Here is a 16144-nt window from a genome sequence, read left to right as displayed (position 1 = left end):
ATAATATTTACAAAGAATATATTTTTTTCTTCAGAGTAAAAAATAATTATCAATAAACTAATTTACTAATTCTTAAATTTGCATTTTATGATTTATAATTTTAGAAATATAAAAAATATTTTATAAAATTTAATATAATTTATTCGGAGAAATACATTGTTATATATGAACCTTTTTAAATTTATATTTACTTATAAGTTTTTAAAAGTAAATTTAAAATTTGTATTTATAACTAAAAATATTTAATTTTTAAATAGTTCATATTTAAATAATTATAAGTTCCATTTTATATATAAATAATTATAAACATATATTTTATTTAAATATTTTACATAAAATGTAGAATTATTTTAATATAGAATTTAATTATAGTGTCTATTTTACTAACAAAAGCAAAATTCAGAAACCTAAATTATTTTCAATTGCGTCCATTTAATGATAGAGATTAATCCGTTAATGCAATCAAACTTCATATATTAAATCAGTTTTAGGGTCACAATTCAGTTTTAGGTGAGCATTCCATCAATTTAGTTTAAAATCGAATCAAATCGAATGAACTGAAAATTAAAATTTTAATATTTATGAAAATCGAATTGAATTAATTTTGATCAGAAACTGAATCGAATCGGATCAGTTTGATTTGAATCAATTCGATTTGATGAATTTAAATTTTTAATATTTTTTTATTTTTATATTTTAATTTTAATATTTTAAAATATTATCATTAATTGATTTAATTTTTTTAATTTTTTTTCTAATCGAAACCTAAGCAAATCAAAATAATTAAATTTTTTGAAATTAAAAACTAAATCGAAATAAATAAAAAACTGAATTAAATTTTTAAATTAATTTAATTTGATTACTTTTTTCAATTTAAAAATACTACTCACCTCTGTTTGCCATAGGTAAAATAACTTTATAATTTTTAACAATCATAAATTAATTTATTTACTAATCTCACGATCAAAAATAAATATTTACGGATGCACATATATTTTTATAATTAATAATATTTTATTAATTTTCACAAATTAAAAATTTATAAGTAAAAAATCAAATGTCTATAACAATATAAAAAATGAGAGTTTAGGAAATTGTTTGAAATAAGTAAGGTTTATGGAATTCATTTGTAAATTTAAGCTAGGGAACTTGAAATCTTAAAATTCTTTTTGTTTTTCTTTTTTCACAAACTTAAGAATATAATATATTTATTTTAGCTAAAATAATCACAATTACAGTTTATGAATAAAATTTAAACAATGTGTAGATTTAATATTTTTCCCAGTAATTTGATTATATTTAAAAATCACCTTAACTTACTAAAATACATATAAGTGAAAATTTATTTACAATAAATTATAACTCTTTTAGTTACAAGATTTTTTTATATTTTATTGGTGAAAAAAAAAACTAAAATTTTGCCACTAAATTAACAACATATTTAATATTTCATTTTTTGTGTAAATTTATTTTTTAATTATTAATAAAAAATTAAATAAAATAAATTAAAAAGAATGTAATTCATAATATTGAGAACTGATTGATTTGTATTTGATATTTTAAAGATAAATTTAGATATAAATATAAAATTTATTTATTTTTATTTTATTTAAAAAATTATTATTTAATTTTATAATATAAAAAATATATTAATTAATTTTTAATTTTAAAAATATATTAAAATATTATGATGAAAAATTTATTAATTAATTCTTTCATTAACTTTAATCATTAAGTATTAATATTTATTTATTATAATTTTTAAAAATTTATTAATTAATTACTTAAATCTTTAAAAAATTTATTAGTTAATCTTTTCATATTAAAAATATTTTAAATTTTTTTATAATATTTAATAATTAAAATTGATAAAAATTAATTTATATATTTTTTAAAACATTAAAAATATTTTAAAATATTTATTTTAAAAATTAAAAAAATTAATTAATAATTTTTTTCTATAGGACTAAATAACAATTTTTTTTTTTTTTTTACAAAATTAGAATGCACACTATTTCAGAGTAGACATGGCCCTCACAGCGGTTCGTTTTGAATGGCAATAGTAAGAAAAACCCGCTACTGTTCCCTAACAAAAACCCTAGAGCCTCTCTCTCTCTCGCACTCGCTTGCTTGCCATTTGCGGATCAGAAGAGGTACAACTTTCTTTTTATTTTTCTAATTTATGGGTTTTCAACTTTCCAATCTATTTAATCTCTGTTTGTGTTCCTGGAAACTTCGGTCTATAGCAGAATTTTAGTTAAGGTCCGTCTGAACGTGAATCGAAGCTGGCTTTACGCTTCATTTGATTAATGTAGGGTCACATAAAAGCTAATTCAAGATGAATGATTCAGTTTCCTCCAGCTTTATGATAAATTGCTTAATGACGTCGATAAGTAAAACTTTGGATTTTTAACTGATGAACAAGAAGCAGCTCAATTTCAAAGTTCAGAATTCATGGGATGCAAATGGTTGCTGTAGGCTATGTAGTCTTCTAGAGAATATATGTGCATAAAAAGAATGAACGGAATGATGTTTGATTTCTCCTTAGCTGAAGTTTATACTGATTGCAGCTGTTTGGCTGTGGCTTTATTTTTTGTATGTTTGTTGTACCCTCTATAAAGCTTCAGCAATGTCATCCAATGCGCAAGACACCCAAGGAAACCAACAACCATCACAGAAAATGCAAATTTACTCTACTTCTAACACTGGAGTTACACCCTTTTGGAAAGGTCTCTCTCTCTCTCTCTCTTCATGTGTGTGTGTGTGGGAGTTGCACACGTATATATTCTGCTCAACTTAACTCTATCCTTTTCTTTTGCAGAAAAGTATGAAAGGGATGCTAAGAAATATTGGGATATCTTTTATAAGCGACATGAAGATAGAGTAAGGTTCTTGGCTAGCCTGCCAATGCTGTTATTGTTGTATGATTTGAATTTGGAAATAATTATTAATGCTGTTTAGTAATGTCTATTAGCATAATGAATTAGCAACTGTTTAAAGCTATGCTCTGAGGTGCTTGTTATCATTTTACTTAACTTACTTTCATTATTGTGGTGTGGATAATGATTTTTTTTTGTTGTCTTGCCTTACTTTTCAGTTTTTCAAGGATCGACATTACTTGGATAAGGAATGGGGCCAGTACTTCACAGTGAGTATTGTGGGAAAGAAAGAAAGAAAGAGGAAGGATTTTTATTCATAGTTCCCCCTCAATTTTGTGATCTTGTCACTTTCTAACTTTATTAATTTGATATTTTCAGGGGGGAGAGAGAAAAGTCATTCTGGAGGTAAAAGCTGTATAATTTTCTTCATACCGTAGTATCCTACTGCTTGGTTATTGACAACTGATGCTGATAAGCAGGTTGGTTGTGGAGCTGGGAACACCATCTTTCCTCTGGTTGCAACCTACCCTGATATTTTTGTTCATGCATGTGATTTTGCACCACGTGCAGTAAACTTGGTTAAGGTTTGCTTACTTTTTATATATATATATATTTTCCAGATGATCCATTGCAAATTATTTATGATTGAACATAGAAAAAAACTTTGGAGACATTTTCTTTTTGTATTTTTGATTTGGATATCGTGAAATTGATATAGATCATAGGGTTAGACATATTGGGTTGGGCATGAATTGAATTCAGGGAAGACTTTAGACTTGATCTACTGGTAAGTCATTAGTTTAAGTAGGTCAAGTAATAAGTGGATTTTCTTTTGAATTTTGATTGTTGTAGACACATAAGGACTACAAGGACACCCAAGTTAGAGCTTTTGTATGTGATCTGACCGTTGATGACTTGAACAAGGAGATTTCACCAGCTTCAGTTGATATTGTTACAATGGTATTTGATTTTAAGTTATCGCTTACAAGTTTGACATGATTATGTTTTTAGTAGTTAAGTTGATTGATAACTGTAGCAATTTGCTCTTGCTCTTATTAATCCCCCGCCGAACTTTTATTTAACTATCTGACTTTTTAAGCAGATATTTGTCTTATCTGCAGTTTCTCCTGAGAAGATGCCCTTAGTCTTACAAAATATTAAGAAAGTTCTCAAGGTAAATAATCACTGCATTTACAACTGAAATTGTGTTAGAGATCTTTTGTACTTTGATGAGATGAATTGTTTAATTGGTGTAACTCCAACTTTCTTCTTTTTCCAGCCAAATGGTTACGTGTTACTTCGTGACTATGCTATAGGAGACCTTGCTCAGGTTGATGTAACATTTATCTTTAACCGTGTTTCTGCTTAATTTGACTGATAATGGAATTCTCTATACATCAACTTTTGCTGACTGTGATACTATTTGAGTGTCTCAGACTCTGAGTGCAGCCATCAGTTGCTTTAGTTATGTAAATTTGGGCATGGTTCTAGATGTTTTAAGTTCAAAATCTCAACAGCAATTAAATCATTGTCTTTCAACTTGTCATGGGGGATAGGGTTTCAGGATTTTAGTTTTTCCCCCCTTTCTTTGTCCTCTGAATGTTGGTCCATATATAACCTAAAAATTGGCTCATTTACATGCATAAATATGAGTGGTTGTTTATCTGGCTAGTTGCTTTAGTAATGTAAGTTGGGCATGGCTCCAGATGTTTTAAGGTCAAAATCTCAATAGCAATATAATCAGTGTCTTTTAGTTTGGGAATGGGTATAAGGTTTCCAGAGGAGTGTATCCTGATATGAGACTATTTAACTTCTTAGCATGAAAACAAAATTGGTGAGTTATTTTCTTTTATTTTTGGTTTGGGTGATCTTCCAACTGTCTTATTTTGCTCCCCCCCCCCACCCCGTCTCTATTCTCATTTCTATTTGTCTTCTATCTCTTGTAATCTTCCTATAATCAGTTCCTTCCATTGTATACACAGGAAAGATTCACTTGCAAGGATCAAAAGCTTAGTGAAAACTTCTATGTCAGGGGTGATGGCACTGTAAGTTTCAATATGTCTGCAACTGTTTGTTTTAGGTCTCATTTGTTACCAGAAATTAGTAGTAGGAATGTGTTCTCATTTGCATTCTTGCTCACTCATATTTGGCCTCCATGAGGATGTAAAAAGCAAGTAAGCTTTTTCTTGCTTGGTTCCACGTTCCAGTGTCCTTTAATTTCTGGTTATGTTAACAAGCCAAGAAATTAAAATGAAGGTCCAATATCTAATCCTAATATGTCTGGATGACTAAGAAGTGCCTTAATGTTTTAGTTTTTTGAATTTGCCTGCCTAATATAAGGTCTTTGGCTCCTTTTTCAGCGTGCTTTTTATTTCTCAAATGAATTCTTGACAAGGTTGTTCAAAGACAATGGATTTGATGTTGAAGAACTCGGTTTGTGTTGCAAGCAAGTGGAGAACCGGTCACGTGAATTAGTGATGAATAGGTAAGTAATGAAAAACATGTGAAAGACAAGATTTTTCGTTTGGTGGGGTGGAGGAGGGGTAGGAGTGATATTCTGTCAAGTTATTGATTAATCTTTTTAAAAGTGGGCATTAGCACGCCTTCTACTCTATGTTCCTTTTTGTAACATCCGGTTCAATTGACTTATCTGATTTTAGGCGTTGGATCCAAGCTGTATTCCGATTTTCAGACTTTTCAAACTCTTGTTTGAGTAAAAAAGCTGCAATCAAGGAAAACCTCACTGGTCAAGAAAATGCTGAGCCTAAGGTCAAGGCAAGTACTTCAAACAGTATAGAGGTTGACATATCTGATGGTTTGGCAGCTGAAATGTTTGGAATTTTGCCTTCCCTTGATAGTGAGGTAAATGTTTCCTGTTGTTTGCTTTCCTTTCTCATTCTGTCCATTTTGTTAGTTAACTGTTTTGAGAATGTTTGGCCACTCAGCAAAATGTTGTTTTCAAGTGTTTCTTAGAGTTGAAATGAATTACTAGCTCTCTCCTTGGGGTAAATTTCACTGATTGTCCTTAAACTTAGAACGTTGTAACAATGTCATCCTTAAATTTTAATTTGTAACATAAAACTTCCTCAACTTTAATTTAGTTAATGTAAAACTCCTTGTAACTTGTAATAGCCAGTTTTGAGGTTATAACATTGTAAAATTACTTAAGTACTCTTAAAAGTTTAAATATCTCTAAATAATCAATTTTTTTTTTCTTTATCACTTATCTCTCTCCTTACACTCTGTTCAATTGATTCTTGAATCCAGCTGGTTGAACCATCTTAATCTATCTCTTTCCTGAATATTGAAACATGTTTTGACTTCAAGAAACAAAAATGCTGTTAGATATTTCTCACTAAATCAGCTGGATCATTATGGCCATATTTTTTCTTTAATAACCAATCAATAAACGAATAGAAAGATGCACCTTTCCTTTCCTTCTCTTATAGTGATCAATGCAGAAATATTACCACTTATTAACATCATTGGCTCAAAATAGTTCTTATCCTTCCGTTACAAATTTTTTATTGGGTGCTTACCTGGCTTCCTTCAAGATTCTCAGCAATTAAATTCCAGTTCTGAGGGCTGTACTGGGCCACAAGCTCCTTGTGTTCGGCATCTTCAACAGATCTCCAATGGCCTCTCGCACAAAACTTTGATGCCCATTCTTACCAGGAGCAGAGCACTTAGGCTCATGCTCTTCTTCTAAATTCAAAGAAAGAGCTCTCTTTTGAACCCCGAAAATCCCATCACTCCCATCATTGGGCCTCTTAGTTCCCTAACTTTCTACTTGTTGAATACTCCATTCCGTTTTGGTCAATTGAATGGCGCAAAATCTGGAAATCTACTTGGAGTTTTGGTTCTCTTGAAGTTACCCACTGAAACAAATATTGTCATTCTTTAGATGTTGAAGATTCATTTTGACCAAAAGCAGAAAAAAAAAAAGAAAAAAAAAAAAGACAGAAAGATGAAGTAAAACAGTAACTTGATAACCCCAAAGCTGCCTCCTATTTTCTATTATTCCTCACAAGAAGTGTAAGGACAGATTTTTGAGATATAATAAAAGGAAAAAGGAAGTGGGATTTTTAAATAGAGAGACTGCAGCTACTCAACAGATTATATGAAGGTGGCGTTAGGCGAGGCTGCCCCATAAACAGGTAAAGAGAGATGATGATAGGGATAAATAGTAAATGTGGAGCAATAAATCAAAAAGGTATATAAGTCTTTTTATTCTCTTTTTTATTAATTTAAAATATATTAAATTATTTCTTAATTGGTAAACTGGCTATTATAGGTTACAAGGAGTTTTATGTTGACTAAATTAACGTTTAGAGAGTTTTATGTTATAAATTAAAGTTTGAGAAAGACGTTATGATGCTTTAAGTTCAAGGACAGTCGGTGAAATTTACCCCTCCTCCCCATGGTCTTCCTTTCTTGCTTGTTTAAATTAATATGCTAAGATATTATGTGGAGATGTTGATACATGTTTTTTTTTCTCCCGTAACAAAAAATTTTAACAAAAGGTTATTGAGATTAAACTTAGAGACCAGAGTTTCAAGATCGATGTACTGTCCAAAGAATATCAGCACACATGCAAATCAACTGGCTTGATGCTCTGGGAATCAGCTCGTATGATGGCTTCTTTGCTAGCCGGAAATCCGACTATTGTTAAAGGGAAAAATGTGTTAGAGTTGGGATGTGGCTGTGGAGGCATTTGCTCCATGGTTGCTGTTAAATCAGCAAACTTTGTAGTTGCAACTGATGGAGATACAAAAGCACTTGAACTGTTGACCCAGAATGTTGCTTCAAACCTTAGACCTCCATCCCTTGATAAACTAATTATGAAGAGACTAGAATGGGGAAATCGAGAACATATTCAAGCCATCAAGGAACTCAATTCTGAGGGTTTTGAAGTCATAATAGGCACTGATGTAACTTACATTCCTGAAGCTATTTTGCCATTGTTTGAAACTGCAAAACAACTGATGTCTTCAAACTGCAATGGAGAGGACCAGCAACCTGCTCTAATTCTGTGCCATGTTCTGCGCCGTGTTGATGAACAAGCTATACTTGCATCTGCATCTCAGTTTGGTTTTAGGCTGATTGACAATTGGCATGCAGGAATTTCATCTGATTCATCTCAAAGCATTATTAGCACTTGGTTCCCAGACAATGGCCGCGAGGAGTATATCCCAAGTACTGCATTGAATATCATGTATTTTCAATTGCAGTAAAAATCTTCCTCTTCTCATTTTGTCTTTCCTTTTCTTAAGTCTAAAATATGCAGTTTAATCCTTGTTTCTTAGCATGCTTAGGTGCGATTTTGCTATTATTTTTTTGAAATTAAATTGATATACATTTTTTTTTGTGTAAGGTGATTAAGATGCAAAACAGTATTGACACTGAAAAATTTATAAACAAAACGTGTCAGCTCTTGTTATTTTTATATTATCTGTTTGAAACGATTAATTTGGAAATAAATCATTATTAGTTTTATTTTCAATATAAAAACTGCTGCTATGTTACTTTTTACTAAAAAATTATTATTATTATTATAAGCCACACGCGTAATTATTGTTCTCCACTGCATTGATTTTTTTTTTTTTTGGTATATTTAACTCTAATTGTAATTTAAAATCAAGATCTTACAGCTTTGAAACCACTTAATACTAATATATATATATTTTTTTATCAAAGACAATGAATAACAGGCAGAAATTACAAATGGATCAGCCCAAAAGAAATCTATATAAAAGTAGCTCAACCCAAAATAAACAACCATATATGGTAAGGGTTAAGGTCCAAGACCAACCAACTTAGAATTGGGTAGCTCACTCGGAAACATAATTCGACGATGTCAAAAATAAACAGCAAAAGCTGCCGTCGTCAGAAGATCGATCTGAGCATTTTTCTGCCTGTAGCATAGCAACCATTATCTTCATATAATGAAAAAACAGTCAAATCATGGGAAGGCACTGAAATCTAAGATGAGAAATTTAAAAGATTTAGTAAATCAGGGTCAACAAATTAAGATGAGAGATCTAAAAGATTTAGTAAATAAGGGCCAACAAATTAGAGATGTCTCTCCTCAGAAAGAAAATCCGCATGCAAGGTCTTTGAGGAGGAGAAGTCATCAACACAGCAGGTAAAACACTGGCCAAGAGAGAGACAGACAGATCCAACAGCATCAATAAGGGTGGAGATGGGGATCCTTGTTGGCAATCCACTCAGGCCTTCCGGAATATTTGGTTCCCGCGAGTTTCTCACCGAAAACTGCACGTCATTGTTGACTCTTAATAATAACTAAGGAGCGAGATCTGAATCTCAACTAACTGGAAAATTAAAGAAAAAACACAGAGTAGAAGAAAATAATAAGTCCAAGAATAGTTCTAGATCAGCATCGATCTATAAAAAAAACCAACAAAATTCAAAAAAAAAATTTACAGCCCACCCGGTAAAGGGGAGAGCAACCCACAGCCATACAGGATGAGGAGAAGCTCCCCTTGCCCGGTGGGGCAGAGAGAACCGCGAAGAAACTTGCAGAAAACTCTAAATTCAAAAAGAATTCTCTCTCCAAAGAACTTGACTCGATACTAATAAGTTAAAAGCCTGTTTGTACTATCCATTTAATATAAGAAGAGAATATACATCTCTTTGAATCATGACATGCATAGAGACCTATGACTACAACCCTGGAGTGAAAAGGAATAGGGTCGTCCGTGACCTTAGAGATCTAATTATGCATTTTCTGGATTTCAAAAATCTTATTGGAATTACTATATAAATTTATTAATAATTTTTAATTTTTAACATCAAAATCAAACAAAATAGAATAAATTATTTTTCAAAGATGATTTGAAAGGAGCCCTTAAAAACTCACTTATAAAGACAAGCCTGAATTACTGGTCTCACAAAACAAATTGCCTGAATTTTGGTGCAGCCTTCGATAGCGACTGTGGTTGAAAATAAACGACCAGGATAACTACTGGCCTTCCATATATTGACATATAGGACAGAAATAACAGTTAACTGTACATTTGTTATATGTCAATTTGAGTTTAAAATTTGCATGCATTCAACAAACTTTGAATTCAAAATTTTCGTTTGCTCAGTACTTATATATCTGAATTAGTAATCTGCAGCTTACAGTCTCCCTGGTGATGCATGGTGTCCATTAAGCAACCCTTTTTTTTTTTTAATAAATCAGATGGGACGATTCGGTGGATTATATTTTCTCTTGGCCTGCTGATAATGCATGTGGGGTTGTCTAGGGTAGACTATATATTTTTTGCTCCTTTTCGTTTAAAAGAAAAAAGGGTCAGGATCTTTAGGCCACTGTGCTAGTGATCCGTGGCCGAGTACCTATAGCTACTTTGTTTCATGAAAGAATATGACCCTTCCTTATATATAATATATCGGATTTCCTTAGGTTGACCATTGATTTCGTAAAGATCATGCACTGGACTGCACAATAAGCTCATTTATATTTGAACATAAAGCTCTGATTTGATTCATCAAATCAATGTTTTTATGCTTAGAAATGTGTTGAGCTACAAAACAAATTGGAAATTGGGAAGCCACCCATTTTTCAATCCTATCTGCTTTGCTTGGAATGATTGTCCACTAGGGAAATGAAGAAGAAGAAGAAGAAGAATATGGGTATGTAATAAGAAATTGAATTTTATAATTAAGTCAATTGCTTTATCTCAATACAAATCTATGCTGCCTCATGTACTGTGAACACATTTTGAGCTTATGTTTTCACAAAAAATCTTGTCTCCTTCCTGCAAGACCAGAAGCTATTTATCTTTTATGCCATGTATTTAATTAAATAATAATAAACAAAACAAACGCAGTAATTCTCATTTTATTAAATCCCATGAGACTCTCTTCATCTATACTATACATGGAGAGAGAGAGAGAGAGAGAGAGAGAGACAGAGAGAGGATTTTTAAATTATTGATCTTATAATATAAAACCCAAGTAGTCTTTTGATGACCAACTCTAGAACATCAGATCTATGCCTATGATCACATCACGTATGCATAACGTTTGTAAGATATCATCAACAAAAATCAGTGCATGAGCTTTTGGGATGAACCTAAACAGAATCAAGCAGTGTTAATTTCCTTTTGGAATCAATAAACCAGGTGATCGAGAAAAAGTTTCCTTGACAGTAGCTATCAATGGAGTGCTGACGGCAGTACATTTCCAAATTGCTGCATGTTCAGCTTATTATAACATGTACCAATCAAAGAAACAAGAGCACAAGCCCAAGAGCAAACCACTAACACCAAGTGAAATAAAATTAAAGAGGGAGAGAGAGGATAGGAGTAGAGGATTTCTGGTTTTTGTAGAGCATGAATCTGCAAAACAGTCAACTGAATGAAAAAACACAAGATGGGTAAAATTGTGATGCTTAATTACAAGTACAAAATTATCAAAACAAAAGAACAGAGAGAGAGAGAGAGAGAGAGATGGCTGTGGGGTGACAGCTAGAGAGTGAGCACGCAGAGCTTCGAGCATGAATTCATGCAAGAAAATACCATGTGTGCTCACTCTCTTCTGTCACCTCCCTTACCCTTCAAACCCTCTTAATATTTACGCAGTAGAAGCACTACCCATGTAGCATCTCGCAGAGCATCAGCCATATATAACAAAAAAAAAGAAACCCTAGTTTTGGTAATGACCCAGCAGCCATAACTGTTCCATACATATAAAGTATTGGAAGTTTTAGTTATCTGCTAAACTTAGTGCGTGAACAAAGTCATGGCATGTGGGTCCTTCTTATAGAACGAGAAAGCTTAAAGCACTTGTAATATTATAATGCAATGATACGAGAAAGAAAGAGAGAGAGACAGAGAAATTAAAGAAAAGAAAATGTTGATAGGTTTGAATCTTGATGCTGGTAACCAAACACATTTATTCAATTACTTTTACCAATGCACCTTGTAATTCTAAATCTTTAACCCTCCAATCCTCATGCCTCAATCCTATCTCTTCCTCCGGCATGCCTCTGCTCAATCTTGTCTTCTTTATTTAATAGCCACCTCTCTCTCTCTCTCTCACTTGAACATTTTTGGCAGATGAACATATGATCATTCTGCCAATAATAAAGCCTGTCTCCCCGATGTAAAAAATCAATTTATTTCAAATCACAATCCAATTATACATTTTCACTGTAATGAATTTTTCTTATAGTAAATTATAAGTATATGAACAAGTTGAGTTCATGGCTATAGTATTTTTAATACACACATGGGTTTGTTTGAAAGTTAGCACTAAAGTAAACAAGTTCTAATGATTCCGACCATGCACTAAGCCGTCTTCAATCCCACGCACCACTAATTAATCAAAATGAAAATCATGTTAATTTAAGGAGAACCAACCATCTTGCTGGTCCCTAACCTTTGGAAATCCTAATAATGTCCAATCACAGATCTACAACAGGGTCTCATTAACACAACCCCACGCAATTGCAAGTAAAGTATATATGCTTTTGTATTAATTAATGTTAATCATGAATGATTTACAGAACCATTGACATTTCCTCCTCTTCACCAATTGCTTCTTTGCTTTGTTTCTTTGGACGTCATCCCTTTTCTACATTCCTTTTATTCTCCTCAGATTTCACACACGACACCACTGTATAATAAATCTAAGAAAGGCAATTAATTAAGTAATGAGTGTGTTAATACTGAAACTTCCAATGATGATAACAAGTGGGTAAGAAAATAATAATAATTTAAAAAAAAAAAAAAAGAGTGAGCATTTCCGATTAGGGGAAGTGGGCATTTGGACTTTCCCTTTAAGGGAGTGGGAAATGCATTTGTAAAAGATTGATTCCAACAAATTAATTAATAATTAATCACCCAATCAAAAGCAAATAAAGCATATTCCACTTGCTTCACTAATTATGATGATAAGCATGCACCTCATCCACACATATGCTCTCTTTTTCCTGGAAATTAGCCAAACACCTCTCTCTCTCTCCCCTTCTGAATCTGATCCCAATCCTCTCTACCACTTTCGGCTACCACAATTTGTTTATGATCACTTTGTGCAGCACTTTGTTTCGGGGGCACAGGTGCCCATCTAGGGTTTTTCTGCTTTGAATATTTTTTTCTCTTAAGATACTAGCATTATTTTCTAAATAGTAAATAATTATTAGTGCTACATTGATTAATCGGAATTCAAATCAATGACTAAAGTTTGAAATGATTGTCCCAATCGCTAACTTGAACCGAATTTCTTAAATCCAGTTTGAAAATTGTATAGCTTGAATATTTTGAGATTCGAAAATAAGTAAATTCAGAAATTTTGCTTGAATCCTTAATGATAAGAGTTTTAGACATGTAAAATGTATATGCAATTCTACATCAATGGAACTATAGAAAATCCCATATATACTAAATAATATAGGATTTCTAATCTACTTCTGTTAAGATAATTCAAGACTAAAATTAATTTTGTTCAAAATTTTAGACTTAGAAAAATTCAACCGACTAAAGTTAATAGAATGACACTTATATATGCTTAGACATTTTATCTTTTATTTATATTTTCATACTATTTTATATTAATTTAAATATCAAAGAGATTAGTTAAAAACTTTATATGGAAAAAAATTTCATCTATTTACATTTTAATCTATGATAAATTGAATAGGGGCAAAAATTGCACTTGCATATAGCGCTGTAATCGAGACAAATCTTGATAAGTTCAGATTCGATTAGAAAATAAATTTAAAAGTTTAAATTCGAGTTCAAACTTGATTCGAATTTCATTTATAAGTTCGAATTCGATTCATAAAATAAACATTAAACTCAAAATCGATTCGAACTCGATTCGTAATAAACTTGTTTATCATATTAACGAGTCAACTCAAACTCCACTCAAAAAATTTGAATTTGAATTCATTTAAACTCAAATTTAAGCTGGATTATATTATAAATAAATTCAATATAATTCAAATTTATTTAAATTATAAACAAATTTAAATTTAAAATAAAATTTAAATTATAAAGTCATTAAAAGACTTTTAAATTAGATTTTTTTATTTAATTGAAATCTCTCAAATTCAAAACTAATGAAAAAAATGTAAAAACTAACGAAAAAAAATGTAAAAGAGTTGTCATTTTATAGACAAGTCACAATCCTACATATCTTTTCAACTTTTTGATATGTGATTGGTGTTGGTGAACGATCATATTCACGAACTTATTTGCGAGTCTACTCATGAATTTATTCGCAAATTTGTTCACGAGTTTGTTCACGAGTCTGCTATGAGTTTGCTTGCGAGTCTGCTCACGAGTCAGCTTGCGAGTTTATTTATAAATTTAAAAACGAGCTGAACTCGTAAGACTAAAAGAGCCAAATACTACTAAACTCAAATTCGGTTCGTTTATTAAACGAGTCTAAAAGGTGAGCTCGAGTTCGGTTCATTTAAAAAATGAGCCCAACCCAATCTAACTTTTATTGGATCGAGCTTCTACAGAGATTTTGATTCGTTTATACTGTAATTGCATATGTGGTCCATTATAGATTCTATGCCTAGGATACGCATGGAAGGGTGTCTTTTCACTCCTGATGTTCTCTTCCATCACGATTTCCTAATTAATTATTATATGCTTCCTAATTCAGAAATTAAAAATGTTAAAACCCATTTGTATTTTAATTAAAGTGATGGATTCTGATTAAAATTGTTATGTGTAAAGGAGATGGGAAAAAAAATCTTAATTAAAGTGCTGATTGGGAGACTTATAAAATTAAACAAAAGAAGATTATATATTCTCAATTAGAATGCACAGTGGCTAATTTAAGAATAATTTCCCTTTAAAAAATGTTAAATTATTGATGGGTTTCCTTGATTTCATACAGTTTGGGACCATATGAATAATTTTATTAAAGAAAATTAATTAATTAATTAACCTGAAATGGGTCTAAAAGGCAAGTAATGAAGAATTTAGAAATGGGTGTGCAGGACCACGATATTCTAAAGCATGCATGTGAACATGGAAGAATGGCATGCATGAGCATCATCACATGCTTGCTATTGGCCAATTGTGGAGATGTGTGTATAGCATATGCAGCAGCATATCCCACCAGATACCCAGCAAAGAAAAAACAGCTGCTTCTGATTAATAAATATAATTATTGCATGATGGTTGGAAAACATAGTATTAAATAATTAATTATTTTTTAAAATTAATTTATGAATAAAAATATTTAAAGTAAAAGTTGAAAGCAAATAATCAATCCAACACCCTCTCTGTAATCTGTAAGCGGCATAAGCTTAGGCCATGTCCAAACATTTGCACTGTCCCCTTCTGAGAATTTTTTTTTTTGTCATAAGATATAGTTCATTGCTAAAAGCCATCAAGTGGTAAGGAGAATACAAAGTTCATCTGATACAGGGGATTAACTCTGAACGAACTATCTGATTGTGAGCCCGACGTACCCAAGAAAAAGAGATAGACTGAAAGGATTTAGCGATATCTAACGAGTCAGAGATAATATCTTGAATACTAAGGGGAGCTGGATTACCCTTACAGGCTTGAACTGTGATAAGAGAATCTCCTTCTATAATAGAGCAAGAGAATCCTCTGCTTTTGGCAAAAAGAAGTGCTTCTCGACAAGCAATACTCTCTAATTGTAAGGGGTCTGAGATAGAGACCCACGAACGACAGCACCAGTCAATAACACTTCCAGAAGGATCACGAGCAATAACGGCAGTGGCTCCTGAATTCGAATTCTTGTCCCAAGCTGCATCGAAGTTAAGCTTTATGAAACCGAGAGGAGGGGGTTGCCAAGAGAGTTGAGATTGATGAACTAACAGCTGTTGATCCATTTCTGATTGATGCGAGGGGAGAGGATGGTTGGAGGTGGCTTCTCTAAAATCATCTCGACTTCTGATTGCCAAGCTAACAGACTCTTCAGCCGGTTTAGACATATGATTGAATGTGAAAGCATTCCTATCTTTCCATATTTGCCAAAGAAGGAAGGCAAAAAGTTGTATTAGACTATCTGAGTCTGATTCCTGGGAAAGAGCATTACAAACTTCTGTCCATTTGTCCATCATTGTTGAGCTCGAAAGATAAGAAGAACGAAGCTGCAATGGAGAATTAAACCAAACTGAGATAGCATGAGAGCATGAGAAAAAAATGTGATCAATAGATTCCTTCCCTCCGCAATAAGAACAGGCCGGGTCTATATGTTGGATCCGATGATGAAGGAGGTCTTTACAAGGTAGCCGCTCCAAGCAA

The 16144-nt window shown here is 31.9% G+C and overlaps 1 protein-coding gene and 2 long non-coding RNA genes across 5 annotated transcripts; 1 reads left to right on the top strand and 2 right to left on the bottom strand.

Annotated features, from left to right (window-relative positions):
• The first annotated feature begins 2019 nt into the window (after positions 1–2019).
• Positions 2020–8252, top strand: LOC110603801. Of its 3 annotated transcripts, none has more exons than XM_021741724.2 (13): positions 2020–2153; positions 2622–2729; positions 2822–2883; positions 3098–3148; positions 3258–3284; positions 3359–3463; positions 3732–3839; positions 3982–4053; positions 4159–4209; positions 4862–4924; positions 5240–5364; positions 5540–5741; positions 7403–8252. In XM_021741724.2, exons 1-13 carry the CDS (start codon positions 2054–2056, stop codon positions 8111–8113), a joined length of 1785 nt encoding a protein of 594 aa, XP_021597416.1. In that variant the 5' UTR covers positions 2020–2053; the 3' UTR covers positions 8114–8252. The 3 variants fall into 3 exon arrangements, with proteins under 3 accessions (XP_021597416.1, XP_021597417.1, XP_021597418.2); XM_021741725.2 differs by having other exon boundaries at positions 2050–2153; positions 2628–2729; XM_021741726.2 differs by lacking the exons at positions 2020–2153; positions 3359–3463 and having other exon boundaries at positions 2599–2729.
• Positions 8253–8855: 603 nt separating this feature from the next.
• LOC110603478 lies at positions 8856–9744 on the bottom strand. The gene is made up of 2 exons (XR_002486133.2): positions 9331–9744; positions 8856–9211 (listed from the first exon to the last, which is right to left on the bottom strand). It is a non-coding gene; the product is annotated as an uncharacterized LOC110603478 (long non-coding RNA).
• Positions 9745–10541: 797 nt separating this feature from the next.
• Positions 10542–11654, bottom strand: LOC122722064. Its single transcript, XR_006348944.1, has 2 exons — positions 11461–11654; positions 10542–11260 (listed from the first exon to the last, which is right to left on the bottom strand). It is a non-coding gene; the product is annotated as an uncharacterized LOC122722064 (long non-coding RNA).
• Positions 11655–16144: the final 4490 nt, after the last annotated feature.

The sequence above is a fragment of the Manihot esculenta genome, chromosome 16, assembly GCF_001659605.2.
Source record: "Manihot esculenta cultivar AM560-2 chromosome 16, M.esculenta_v8, whole genome shotgun sequence".
NCBI classification, from domain to species: domain Eukaryota; kingdom Viridiplantae; phylum Streptophyta; class Magnoliopsida; order Malpighiales; family Euphorbiaceae; genus Manihot; species Manihot esculenta.
Note: the sequence above shows the minus strand (reverse complement) of the source record. Positions and strands in the feature narration are given on the sequence as shown.

Coding starts and splice junctions, on each gene's coding strand:
- LOC110603801 (XM_021741724.2), top strand. CDS start 2,054: ATGGCAATAGTAAGAAAAACCCGCTACTGTTCCCTAACAAAAACCCTA. Junction 3,840..3,981: donor CAGTTGATATTGTTACAATG/GTATTTGATTTT, acceptor CTTTTTAAGCAG/ATATTTGTCTTATCTGCAGT. Junction 5,742..7,402: donor TGCCTTCCCTTGATAGTGAG/GTAAATGTTTCC, acceptor TTTTAACAAAAG/GTTATTGAGATTAAACTTAG.